At 39.4% G+C, this 13,465-nt stretch overlaps 1 protein-coding gene across 5 annotated transcripts in view; it reads left to right on the forward strand.

The window, feature by feature from the left end:
* Positions 1–8,620: 8,620 nt before the first annotated feature.
* The window catches only part of LOC103999779 (villin-2), a 29,440-nt gene continuing 24,595 nt past the window's right edge, over positions 8,621–13,465 (forward strand). Inside the window, exons 1-5 of one of the 5 annotated variants that reach the window (XM_065171730.1) lie at positions 8,622–8,844; positions 8,963–9,163; positions 10,456–10,558; positions 10,644–10,743; positions 13,354–13,422. In XM_065171730.1, the coding sequence (XP_065027802.1) occupies positions 10,503–10,558; positions 10,644–10,743; positions 13,354–13,422 (225 nt within the window). In that variant the 5' untranslated portion in view covers positions 8,622–8,844; positions 8,963–9,163; positions 10,456–10,502. Of the gene's footprint in view, positions 9,164–10,455; positions 10,559–10,643; positions 10,744–13,353; positions 13,423–13,465 lie in introns of all 5 variants that reach the window. The other 4 variants (XM_065171732.1, XM_065171728.1, XM_065171731.1 and 1 more) reach the window with 4 other exon arrangements.

Genomic DNA, 13,465 nt, shown 5'->3' on the forward strand with positions numbered 1-13,465 from the left:
TTCGGATGGAACTCTTTCCACTGTTACATCTCCTCGGGTTACGATCTCTTTGATAAGGTGGAACCTCCTTAGAACATGCTTAGATTTCTGATAAGACCTAGGTTCCTTCGCTTAAGCAATCGCCTCGTTATTGTCACAATATAAGGAGATCGGCTCCTCGCTACCCGGCACGACTCCCAAATCTGTGATGAACTTCTTCACCCAGACTCCCTCCTTTGCTGCATCTAATGCAGCAATGTACTCCACCTTTGTGGTCGAGTCAGCAATAGTATCTTGCTTGGAACTCTTTCAGCACACTACTCCTCCATTCAAGGTGTACACATACCCTGAATTTGACTTGCTATCATCGACATCAGATTGAAAACTTGAGTCTATGTAGCCTTCAACCTTAAGGCTGCTACCTCCATATACTAGTAAAAGATCCTTAGTCCTTCTCAAGTACTTAAGGATACATACACTTTACTACTTTTTAGTGCTCCAAGCCTGGATCCGCCTGATACCTGATCGTGACACTCAAAGCATGTGCTATATCAGGCTTAGTACATAGCATGGCATACATGATAGACCCTATTGCTGAGGCATAAGGTATCATATCCATGTTCGCCCTTTCTTCTGGAGTCTTTGGGGACATACTCGTAGAAAGCGATATCCCATGTCTCATCGGTATGAGACCTCTCTTGGAATTTTCCATGCCAAACCTTTTGACAATGGTTTCTATGTACCTGGACTGGGACAAGCCAAGCATCCTCTTGGATCTATCTCTATAGATTTTAATCCTCAAGATATAGGATGCTTCCCTTAAGTCCTTCAAAAAGTGTCTAGATAACCAAGCCTTTACTGTGAATAACATTCCTACGTCATTCCCAATGATCAGGATGTCATCCATATATAACACCAAAAAGGTGATAGCGCTCCCACTTACCTTCTTGTACACACAATGCTCATCTTCGTTCTTAACAAAGTCATAAGATATGCTAGTCATAAGTGCCCAGCAAGCCAATCACGTGAGTGATGGCACGTGTGACTTGATACAGAATCTTTTTGCTTATTATATTTTGGCGTATATCACTTTATAACTATTGCATAAATGCATATATATTGTGATGTCCTTGGATTTGTGCAATGAGAATCGGATCGTGATGAGATCACGATAATGAGATCGATTCACCTTTAAACACATATCCTAAATAATCCCGGTCATAGGTTACTCGAGAGGGACATCGTGATAACCGGATAGACTGGTGTGCTGTATACCCGTCCATATGATGGATGCAGCTGGTCTCATAGCTGCTCGTGTAGGGACACTAGGGATACAGTACAGGTGCTCATTGGAGAATGAGTTCACTGATTGATCCGCTTACGGAATGCTGGATGGTTGATGATGCCTTATTGTCAGACAACGATTCCGTAGTCCTAGTGGTGTATCTGGTTCTTAGACTTGAGACACCAAGGATGTCCTGTATGAGTGCTCCACTCTTTGATACCAGACTTATAGGTTTGGCTGTTCCCAGATCTAGTACAGCTGGTCATTGGGAGTGGTAGTCGACCTTACGAGGGCTATTGAGTGTCGATAGAGGATCATCCACTCTCGGTATCATGAGAGGAATATCCCATGTGTTCTTGCTCAGACAAATCCCTAGCCAGGGTCATTCGGGTTGAGAGAGAAAGAGTTCTCCGGGAGAATCCGATTAGAGCGAGACTCGAGTAGAAACCGTATGGGTCTGACAGCACCATGCTCGATATACGGTCTCTGGGATATTAGATGGATGAGGGACTATAGGTACATGGTAACTGAGGACAGACAGGTCCAATGGATTGGATTCCCCTGTATCGTCTGGGGACTACGGCGTAGTGGCCTAGTACTTCCGTAGTCGATGAGTCGAGTGAATTATTACAGAGATAATAATTCACTTAGTTAGAAGGAGTTCTGACAGGTATGACTCACGGCCAGCTCGATATTGGGCCTAGAGGGTCACACACATATGGTAGGCATTGCGATGAGTAGAGGTTCGAATATGAGATATCCGACGGAGCCCTTGTCTTATTGGATGCAGATCCAATACCCACTAGGGAAAGGACCCATTAGGGTTTTGACACGGGATCTCTATAAATAGGAGGGATTCACAGCCTCATAGGCTAGAGTCTTTGCTTGCCCTTCCTATTCTCCTCTCCCTCTCCACCTCAGAGTAGGCCTGGAGTTTTGAGGAGCGTCGTCGCAACCCTGCTGTGTGGATCACCGCTAGAGAGGAGGACGCTTGACCTCCTTCACCCTCTCCTAAGGATCTGCAAGGAAACAGGGATATACGATCTCCCTAGGTAACACAATCTCTATACGCAGTTTTGTGTTTTTGCGGATTTTGCGCACCAATCTTCGCACGACGATGAACATCTTTTTGGGAATCGGGGATTTTTGTTTTCTTGTTCTTCCGCTGCGCATATGATGTCGCCCCCCTTATGATTTCCCAACAAGATCTGATTGCCTCATCAAATCTTATGTTCTAACTTCGGGAAGCTTGCTTTAGTCCATAAATGGATCTAAGCAACCTACACACCTTATCTGGGCAGTTCTTGGACACGAATCCCTCAGGTTGCATCATATACACCTCCTCCTCCAGGTTCCCGTTGAGGAATGCGGTTTTCACATCCATCTGCCAGATCTCATAATCATAGTGTGCTGCAATAGCCAATAGAATTCTGATGGATTTTAGTATTGCTACGGGTGAGAAGGTTTCGTCGTAGTCAACACCTTATCTTTGACGATACCCCTTAGCTACTAGCCTTGCTTTATAGGCCTCTACCTTTCCATCTACTCCGATCTTAAAGATCCACTTGCAACCGATAGGTACAATACCTTTAGGCGCATCAACTAGGTTCCAAACTTTATTGGAGTACATAGAATTCATCTTAGAATTCATGGCTTCTTGCCACGTCCCGGAGTCTATACTCATAATAGCCTCCTCGTAGGTCTAAGGATCAATATCCTCAATATCCTCTCATCTAATATGTCCCACATATATCTCAGGAGGATGGGATACTCTATCAGACCTACATAAAGTTGAAACTTATGTATTAGGTACCTAAACAAACTCGGGCTGTAGAGTGATCTTGAGTTTGGTTCTCCAACCTCGCTCAACTCTATCATTCTTCTATTATCTTTACCAAGAATGTGTTTCTTCTCAAGGAACACTGCTCTCTTAGCTACAAAGACCTTTTGGTCCTCGAGATGATAATAATAATACCCACAAGTTTCCTTAGGGTATCCCACAAATTTGCATTGCTCTGTCCTTGATTCTAACTTATCGGGGTTGTGTCTTATAACGTGGGCAGGGCAACCCCAAATCTTAATAACCTTAAGATCAAGCTTGTTCCCTTTCCATATCTCATTTGGTGTAGACACTATCAACTTAGTTGGAACTCTGTTCAGAAGGTAAGCTGTGGTTTCTAGGGCATATCCCCAGAATGAGATGGGTAGGTCAGCGAAACTCATCATGGACCGTACCATGTCTAATAGCATACGATTTCTCCTTTCAGAGACACCATTGAGCTGAGGTGTATAAGGAGGTGTCTATTAGGATAATATCCCATGGTCCTTGAGGAACTGAGTAAACTCTGTACTTAAGTACTCACCTCCTCGATCTGATCGAAGAGTTTTGATACTCTTTTCAGTCTTGTTCTCCACCTCATTCTTATATTCTCTGAATTTCTCAAAAGCCTCGGACTTGTACTTCATTAAGTACACATATTCATACCTTGAGAAATCATCAGTAAAAGTAATGAAGTAGGAGTATCCACCAATGGCATGAGTTGACATGGGTCCACATACATCACTATGTATAAGTTCTAACAGCTCAGTGGCTCTCTCTCCAATTCCACTAAATGGAGAGTTGGTCAGTTTTGAGAAATTCGGAGAGTATAAGAATGAGCTAGAGAACCAGACTGGAAAGGGTATCAAAACTCTTCGATTAGATCGAGGAGGTGAGTACTTAAGTACATAGTTTACTCAGTTCCTCAAGGACCATGGGATATTATCCCAATGGACACCTCCTTATAAACCTCAGCTCAATGGTGTCTTTGAAATGAGAAATCGTACGCTATTAGACATGGTATGGTCCATGATGAGTTTCGCTGACCTACCCATCTTATTCTAGGGATATGCCCTAGAGACTGCAACTTACCTTCTGAACAGAGTTCCAACTAAGTCGGTATTGTCTACACCAAATGAGATATGGAAAGGGAAGAAGCCTGATCCTAAGGTTATTAAGATTTGGGGCTACCCTGCTCATGTTAAAAGACAACCACGATAAGTTAGAATCAAGGACAGAGCGATGCAAATTTGTGGGATACCCCAAGGAAACTTGTTGGATGGTTGATGATGCCTTATTGTCAAACAGTGATTCCGTAGTACTAGTGGTATATCTGGTCCTTAGACTTGAGACACCAAGGATATCCTGTATGAGTGCTTCACTCTTTGATACCAGACTTATAGGTTTGGTTGTCCCAGATCTAGTACAGCTGGTCATTGGGAGTGGTAGTCGACCTTACGAGGGATATTAACTGTCGATAGAGAATCATCCACTCTCGGAGTCATGAGAGGAATATCCCATGTGTTCTTGCTCAGAAAAATCCCTGACCAGGGTCATTCGGGTTGAGAGAGAAAGAGTTCTCCAAGAGAATCTGATTAGAGCGAGACTCGAGTAGAAACCGTATGGGTCTGATAGCACCATGCTCGATATACGGTCTCTAGGATATTAGATGGATAAGGGACTATAGGTACACGGTAACTGAAGATAGACAGGTCCAATGGATTGGATTCCCATGTATCGTTTGGGGACTACGGCGTAGTGGCCTAGTACGTCCGTAGTCGATGAGTTAAGTGAATTTTTACAGAGATAATAATTCACTAAGTTAGAAGAAGTTCTGACAGGTATGACTCACGGCCAGCTCGATATTGGGCCTAGAGGGTCACACATATATGGTAGGTATTGCGATGAGTAGAGGTTTTGATATGAGATATCTAATAGAGCCCTTGTCTTATTGGATGCAGATCCAATACCCACTAGGGGAGGACCCATTAGGGTTTGATAGGGGACCTATATAAATAGGAAGGATTCAGTGCCTCATAAGCTAGAGTCTTTGCTTACCTCTCCTATTCTCCTCTCCCTCTCTACCTCAGAGCAGGCCTGGAGTTTTGAGAAGCGTCGTCGCAGCCCTACTGTGTGGATCACCGCTAGAGAGGAGGGCGCTTGACCTCCTTCACCTTCTCCGAAGGATCTGCAAGGAAATAGAGATATACGATCTCCCTAAGTAACACAATCTACTCTATACGTAGTTTTTAAGTTTTGCAGATTTTGCGCACCAATCTTCGCACGACGACAAACATCTCTTTGGGAATCAAGGATTTTGTTTTCTTGTTCTTCCGCTACGCATGTGATGTCGCCCCTAAGATTTCCCAACACCTCATCCATCTAATATCCCAGAGACCATATATCAAGCATGGTGCTGTCAGACCCATACGGTTTCTACTCGAGTCTCGCTCTAATCAGATTCTCCCAGAGAACTCTTTTCTCTCAACCCGAATGACCCTGGCCATGAATTTGTCTGAGCAAGAACATATGAGATATTCCTCTTATGACGCCGAGAGTGGATGATCCTCTATCGACACTCAATAACCCTCGTAAGGTCGACTACCACTCCCAATGACTAGTTGTACTAGATCTGGGACAGCCGTTCTATAAGTCTGGTATCAAAGAGTAGAGCACTTATATAGAACATCCTTGGTGCCTCAAGTCTAAGGACCAAATATACCACTAGGACTACGGAATCGCTGTTTGATAGTAAGATATCATCAACCATCCAGCATTCTATAAGCGGATCAATCAGTAAACTCATTCTCTAATGAGCACCTGTACTGTATCCCTAGTGTCCCTACACGAGCAGCTATAAGACCAGCTGCATCCATCATTTGGACGGGTATATAGCACACCAGTTTGTCTGGTTATCACGATGTCCCTCTCGAGTAACCTATGATCGGGATTATTTAGGATATGTGTTTAAAGGTGAATCGATCTCATTTTCGTGATCTCATCACGATCCGATTCCCATTGCACAAATCCAAGGACATCACAATATATATGTGCATATATACAATAGTTATAAAGTGATATATGCCAAAATAAAATAAGCAAAAAGATTCTGTATCAAGTCACACGTGCCATCACTCACGTGATTGGCTTGTCTGGCACCTATGACTAGCAATAAGTTCTTTAAGTGAAAACTTGTTTAAGTCTTTTACCTCTTGTATGACAATTACTTTTGAATCCCAATTTTGATGAAGAAAACGTAAAATTTTGTTTATAAGTTTAAAATCAGAAAAGCTTTTACTAAGTGCTTTTAGACCATTGATGACATCCATAAAACAAATGTACAATTCTCCAATGGTTTCGTTTGGTTTCATACGAAACAATTCAAAATCATGTATCAAAAAATTGATTTTCGAATCTTTAACTTTACTAGTGCCTTCATGTGTGATTTCAAGAGTGTGCCAAATATCGAAAGTCATTTTATAAATAGAAACTCAATTAAATTCATTTTTGCTCAAGGCACAAAATAGAGCATTCATAGCTCTAGCATTCAAAGAAAAAGTTTTTTTCTCTGAATCATTCCATTTGTTCATTAGAGTAGAAGACTTTTGAAAATCACTTTCGATAATATTCCATAAATTCAAATATAAAGAAAGCAAAAAAACTCTTATTCCAGTTTTTCAATATGTGAAGTTTGTCCCATTGAATATGGGAGGACGAATGATAAAAAAACCCACTTAAAAGCCGAAAAGAGCCATTTCTCTTGGGTGTTAAACCAAATAAGAAATAACGTGGCTCTAATACCATTTGTTAGGATCAAAAGTACTAAGAGAGGAGGAAGAGTAGGGGGGGGGGGGGGGGGGTTGTGAGTTAGTACAACGGATAAAATACGTCGGTTTGAAAATCTTTCATACGATAAAAATTAAACTCGGAAGATAACTTGAAATCGTATATGTTGTGAAAGCAGTAGGCAAGTAAAGATTCAAATTATAGTAAAGGTAAATTGCTCAAATAGAAATGCAAGTCATTTTATAGTGGTTCGGTCATCGTGACCTACATCCACTCTACTGATTCCTCTTCCGTCGAGGCCATCGGCATCCACTAACGATCTTCCTTTAATAGGCGAAGATCAACCACCCTTATAACTCGATTCTCCTTTTGACATGTTTAGGAGAGAACCTTTACAACTCCCCTTACTCCTCTCTCAAACAAGACTAACACTTAAGTTTTGAGAGGAGTTCATATAAAATTACAACAGCATTTTTTTTTCCTTTTGCTCTTAGTTATGTGTATTTTAACCAGGGATGAGAGGGGTATTTATAGGCCTCAAGTGGATTCAAACTTAGAGCCTAAAAAAGTCTCATCCTGGGTTTCCCGGGCCCTAACGGTACCACCACCTGTGATGGGTAGTACCACCGCTTGTAGCACTGACACTGGGTGGTACCATCGCCTGACACCATGTCATTAGGCTGTACCACCACCCAAACTAGCAGTGCCACCATCTGATAGCCTCTCGGAGATTATGTCTAGGTGGTATCTTTGCCTAGACTAGCGGTACCACCGCTTGACATAATTTTGGAGACTATGCCATAACGATGCCACTTGTTGGGTCATTGTTTGGGCTTTTCACTTGGCCTAACACAGCCCAAACTTGGGCCCAATTAGCCCCTAATTGAGTTGGCCCAATTCTAACCCAATTATGTGCTAACTACGAATTTTAAGACATTTACTAAGCTAAACAAGTTTGTAAGTCTAGGTTTCTTCCGGCGAGCTTCCGATGATCTTCTAGTGAACTTCCGACGATCTCTCGGCAATGTTCCAGCGGACTCCCAGCAAGCTCCTGGACTTCACGATGATTTTCTTGGCGACTTTCGATGAGCTTCTTTGGCAAGCTCTTGGACTTCTCGGTCAATTTCGGTAGACCTTCCGATGAACATCCGAACTTCCGACGAATTTTTGAACTCCCAACGAAATCTCGTTCTTGACTCCGGGACTTCATTTTGCTTTATGCCTTGATCGCTATCGTAGTTAATCCTGCACACTTAAAATCCACTTCAATCTAGACAATTATTACTAAGCTAATCAATTATTGTCCGGCATGTCATTGGTTCATCGATGCTTCATCCGATTCTTCAACGCATCGTCCTCTCTTATGGCCTATTGCCCAATCAGTCAGTTGACCTCCGCAACTCCGATTTTCTTGGCGTAATTTTCACTCTTCTTGACCCGATACCCGAACCCATGTCTCGAAGCCTTCTGTTGATATGTCGATCGATCCTTCAGCTCGACGTCCAATCTTTTGACATGAGAATAAATCAACTAAAAAAATATCTATATTTTTTTCTTAAATTATAATATTTTTATTAATAAAATACGGTAACTCAACGAGAAAAGCTTAGCAAACGCTCATACAAAGTCTTGATAACCAGGTTGGTATTGTGAAAATAAAAAAAAGAATTTGCCCAAACAGAAAACAATTAAAAAAAAACAAACAGAAAAATCCGAAACGCGTGGCTGATGATGTGGTGGTGATTCGCGTTTTTTAACCTATCCCACCTCTGCAACCTCCTTTCCTCGTCCTTCCTCGCCCGTTTCATTCCCCACCTCTCGCGGATCTTCTTACGTGCGCCGATCTTTCCTCCGCTCCTCTCTCCGCTCCTTATATCTCGAATTCCACTTCAGTTTGGTCATGTCATCGCCGTTGGCTCCCCGATTGCCCCTCCTCTCCGCGAGCGGAGCTCACGCCTCTCTTCTCTTCTTCTGAGTAATCTCAAGCTCGGAACTAAACCTCATTGATTTTCTCTTTCGAGAATCATACGTCGCGAATTCGGGGATAGGTTAATCATGTCATTCTTCTTTCATTTTTTGTCGAGTTTTCTTAGGTTCTTTGTTTAATCATCGTCTTCGTTGAGCGGCCTCCTGGTTATAGTGGGATCCGCGACGGATGAATGTATCTTTTGGTATTGTGTTGTTGGTTTCTTGAATCTTGATAGGGTTACGCTCTCTTGAGTGATGATCTTCTTGGTCATTACTAAGGTCCAGCCATTCGGACAATTGGTCTGGTTTCCGTGGAACTAATCCAGGTATTAATTGAGGGAATTCTTGATCATGATCGACAATTACTCAAATTGATTGCCTGTATGTTTCATGCTTTTTTTTCTATTAAACAACCTGTATGTTGTAAATGTGGCTCCAAACACCACATGCTACGATAGGAAAAGGTTTCCAGAGAAGGGCACGCCTTTGTTCTTAAAGCCTAGGAAAAAGTTTCCTATGCTTTTATTAGGTTTGCGTTTATTTTATTACCAAAGAAGCTTAAATCTATCATGTTGCTGTTGATGACTTCGTGTCATTTACCTTTTATTTGTGTTGATCATAGGGATTGCACTATAGATTTTAATGAACAATAAAAGTTGAAGATGGAAGATAAAATGGTGGAATTCCACATGAAGTAAAAGAAATTTACTCATAATTATTTGATAAATGCTTTTTGTCATGGCTGCTTCTAGATTTTTTTTTTCTTGTCCTGTAAAACTGAATAATGGGACCACAAGGCCTCTAGTAGTCAATGCAGGAACTCCTGTTATTTATTAGGACTTTATGGACCCAGATTATCTGGAAAATAGGACTGAATCAGTGAAAAACAATGACTTTGTAGATTAAAGAAAGTCAAGATGCAAAGGTTTAAACCCCTAAATTTAGACATTCCAAAAAAGTTCTATAGAACAGATACCTAACTTTCTCCCTAAAGTAATTATAAATCCTTAACCAGTTTAAGTAATTGTCACTCTGGAGTACAGCAATCCTAATGGTCTACCTTCTATCTGGATATCCAATTGTTGGTTGTGGGTAAAACATATTTCTATATCCTGACTTATTAAGGCTCATTTTTTTATTTTACTGAGGAAGTGCCTTTTCTCTGTCAAAGCCCAGTAGCCTTCTTGACCTTTTTCTTCCTTAAGATGAATTGATAGCTTACTTTAGTTTGACCTACGGTTCACAAAAATGGATCCTCCCAGATAATCTCTTTTTCTATATTCTACATGGCATTTTCCAGCTAAATGTTAAACTATTGCTTGCTAGTTTGTACTTGCATATTATATTTCCTGCTTGAGTAAAGTATTATAGATACTACTTTATCTCACATGATTTTTTGTAGTTGTCTAGTTTTGCAAGATTGTTTGACTAGTGTTGGCTGTCATTTTACTGCTGAATCTGTAGCTAAGAATCCGTGGAACAAGATGTGAAAGAGTTGGCCACAGTATATATTAATTCTTGATGATTGTTGACTAATGACTATGTAAATTTCATCTGCAGAACACATCTTTTTTTTTTTTTGCATAATTGAGTGTTTCAAGTTTTGTGAAATTGTAAGGCATATCTTTCATCTGTGGTGATTATAGAAGGCCTTTCAAGTGCACAATGTCTAGTTCTACTAAATATGTCGATCCTGCATTTCAGGGAGTTGGACAAAAAGTGTATCCTTATTATAATATGTAAAAAGCAAGTTATTTTCAGCACTAACTGCATAAAGTTTCTAGCTGTCTACTTAACAATTCTTAGAGGAACAGAGATCTGGCGGATTGAGAACTTTCAACCAGTGCCTTTACCAAAGTCTGATTATGGTAAATTCTACTCTGGAGACACATATATAATTTTGCAGGTACCTTTTCCATCTCCCTCTTCTTTCTCTTTTTCTTTTCTGTCTTTTGATCAAGGATTGTGCCTTTTTACTAACTTAAACAAGTGAAATTGGAATCCTTGAGACATGCAAGATTCTCTAGGATTTTTGAACTTTTCACTCTAGTGCCAGCTTGTACATTATTTAAGTAATTACAGTTCATGCATGTAGTCTCTAAAATGAGTCTACTAGTTTTGTATTTTTGTTTATCTGTTAATCTATCAACTGAGAGATTACATAGAACAATTATTTCCTTTTTAATTAAATGCAATAATTTTGTTTCTTCTCTTATTCTTTTTCCTGGATCAGGTGATATGTGGTATATTTTACTGTCTAGCGAGTTGCAGTCCTTGTTAATAGGTAGAGCATGCATGTGAGTTTATGTTTGTCAGGTTGAGATGGATTGAGGATGAGTGTAGGTGCAGGAGCCAGGAATTACTTCTCTTCTCCCCCCAAACATCTACTGATTCTGTTTTAGCTGGTAACCCTTCGACTTGGAATTTTTATGGGGGTACGTGGTGGTCAGCTTAGCATCGCACAGTGCTTGTGATTTATGGTACTGAATTTAAAAACTTGACGGTGGATTTGATCAGTTGACTTTCTTTGACTATTGATGTGCTACACTGTGGATATTGGACAGTATTAATCAAGATCCTGTCTGAAAGAAAACAGAATTGAGTAAACCTAAACATGGGGCTCATGATAAGTAGCTTTGAAGTTTTACAGTACAAATAACTTTTTTATATGGATCATTGCCTATTGATAACAATGGGAAGCCAGCAATGTTGTGCATTTGATTTCCATTTTTGACACCAGTTGCTTAGTCACAGTAACTGAACTCATGGATTTATATGTTTCTTGTGCGTTCAGGTCTTCTGAGATTCTAATGGTTGTATGATGGTGGAGTTCTTGTCTTAACAAAAAAAGTTGGTGTAGTTGAATTGCATGATCTTTAAGTGATATTTTGCTTTGTTTTATGTCTATTTTGCATTAAACGAGACACGTGGTAACATCATGAAGATAACTGCCAGATGAAGTCACAAAGATGAAACCCTCTTTCCCATCGCTTTGTTGGAGAAAAAGATTTAATCTGAATATGATGACATGATATTGTTGCCTATAAAATGTCTCAGGATCTACTTCACAATAAAGTTTGACTACCTAAGTGTTTATTATTGATTATTGATTGATGATCTTTTAATGAGTTGATTTATCATCCTTCTATTCTGTACTTCTTCTGATAAAAGATTGAGGAAGTAATTAAAAAATTAAAAATATAAAATTAGAAAACACCACAAAACATAAAATAAAAATATTCTGTTATAAAAGATTCTTTAAAACTTCATATTTCATAGTATATTTCTCTTTCCAGAAAAAAAATGAGAATCAAACATAAAAGATAAAATAAATATAAAATAAATAATAAAATGACTCATAAAAAGTGACTAGTGTTTATTAGAAAATAAATAATAGTTATACTATATTATAAAGAATTGATAGTTTAAACTATTATATACCATTGCAAAGATTTAAAAATTATCAACCATTAGTTTTCAAAATAATGGTAATCCTCACAGAGGTTCTCTAATTACCATGAAGTGAAGTATAGGATAATGCAAATATTTTCTTGTGTGTGAATCATATATCATCTACACCCTCTCTGATATCATTCCTATTTTGTTTATCCTCCCATTAACTCTTTTTATACCCTTTCTTCTCTATATTATATAAAGTTAAATTGCAGATATTGTAATCATGATTGTAGAAGACAAATTAATAGTTGTAACATAAAGCAAATACTAGTATTCACTATTTCATGGTCATAGTCAGATTTTTTCTTGTCTTTCCGCTATCTTGGTGTTCATTCATCTTTGCCTTCCCTCTCCTATTCTCTTTCTTCCTTTCAGGTTGTACAATTAGCACATTTGGTCAACTCGAATTGTGTTCATTGATTCTAAATGTTTCCCACCAATTACCAATCATATCACCAAGAGACCAGCGAAATCGGATTGGCCTTGGATAATACAGATTTGTTGTATTGTGTCAGGATTAGCTACTACAATGAACTATGCTGACAAGATGCTAGACCTACAAGTAGGGAGATTGTAACACCTCAGTGGTGTATTGGTGATGGTCTGTGCTGTGGTATGCATGACCAAGTGGGCCTACTACTAATTGCTTAAGCTTAAGCATTTGGAGCAATGTAGATAAGGCCCTGTTGAAGTTAATAGATGACTGAATATATCAGCTTGTGCCAGTAGTTCTTTTTCATATGGTGAATTAACCATCTCTTCTACATTATTTCACAGCTTTTAACTAAAATCATAATTAAGGAATCATTTAATATCCTATGTTTTATTTCTGCAACTGCATTACAGATATTCTTGTTCATTGTAGTGCAAAAAATAATTATTACTTGTTAGAATTAAATCTATATGTCACTTTTTACGTTGGAAATTTGGCTTTATTACAGAAATAAATTTCTCCGGAGGATCTTCTGTAATGTATATAGCTGTGAATGTGCATCGACACCTCTGTATTCATTAATGCTATCTGCTTCAATTTTTTTATGTGGTGAGTTACTTGTGGCAGACAACTTCCGGCAAAGGTGGTGCCTACCTTTATGACATTCACTTTTGGATCGGAAAAGAGTCAAGCCAGGTATGCCAATTGTACCTAAGGAGACTAGAAAAGTAATATATGA

Source organism: Musa acuminata, chromosome BXJ3-10, assembly GCF_036884655.1.
Source record: "Musa acuminata AAA Group cultivar baxijiao chromosome BXJ3-10, Cavendish_Baxijiao_AAA, whole genome shotgun sequence".
NCBI classification, from domain to species: Eukaryota; Viridiplantae; Streptophyta; class Magnoliopsida; order Zingiberales; family Musaceae; genus Musa; species Musa acuminata.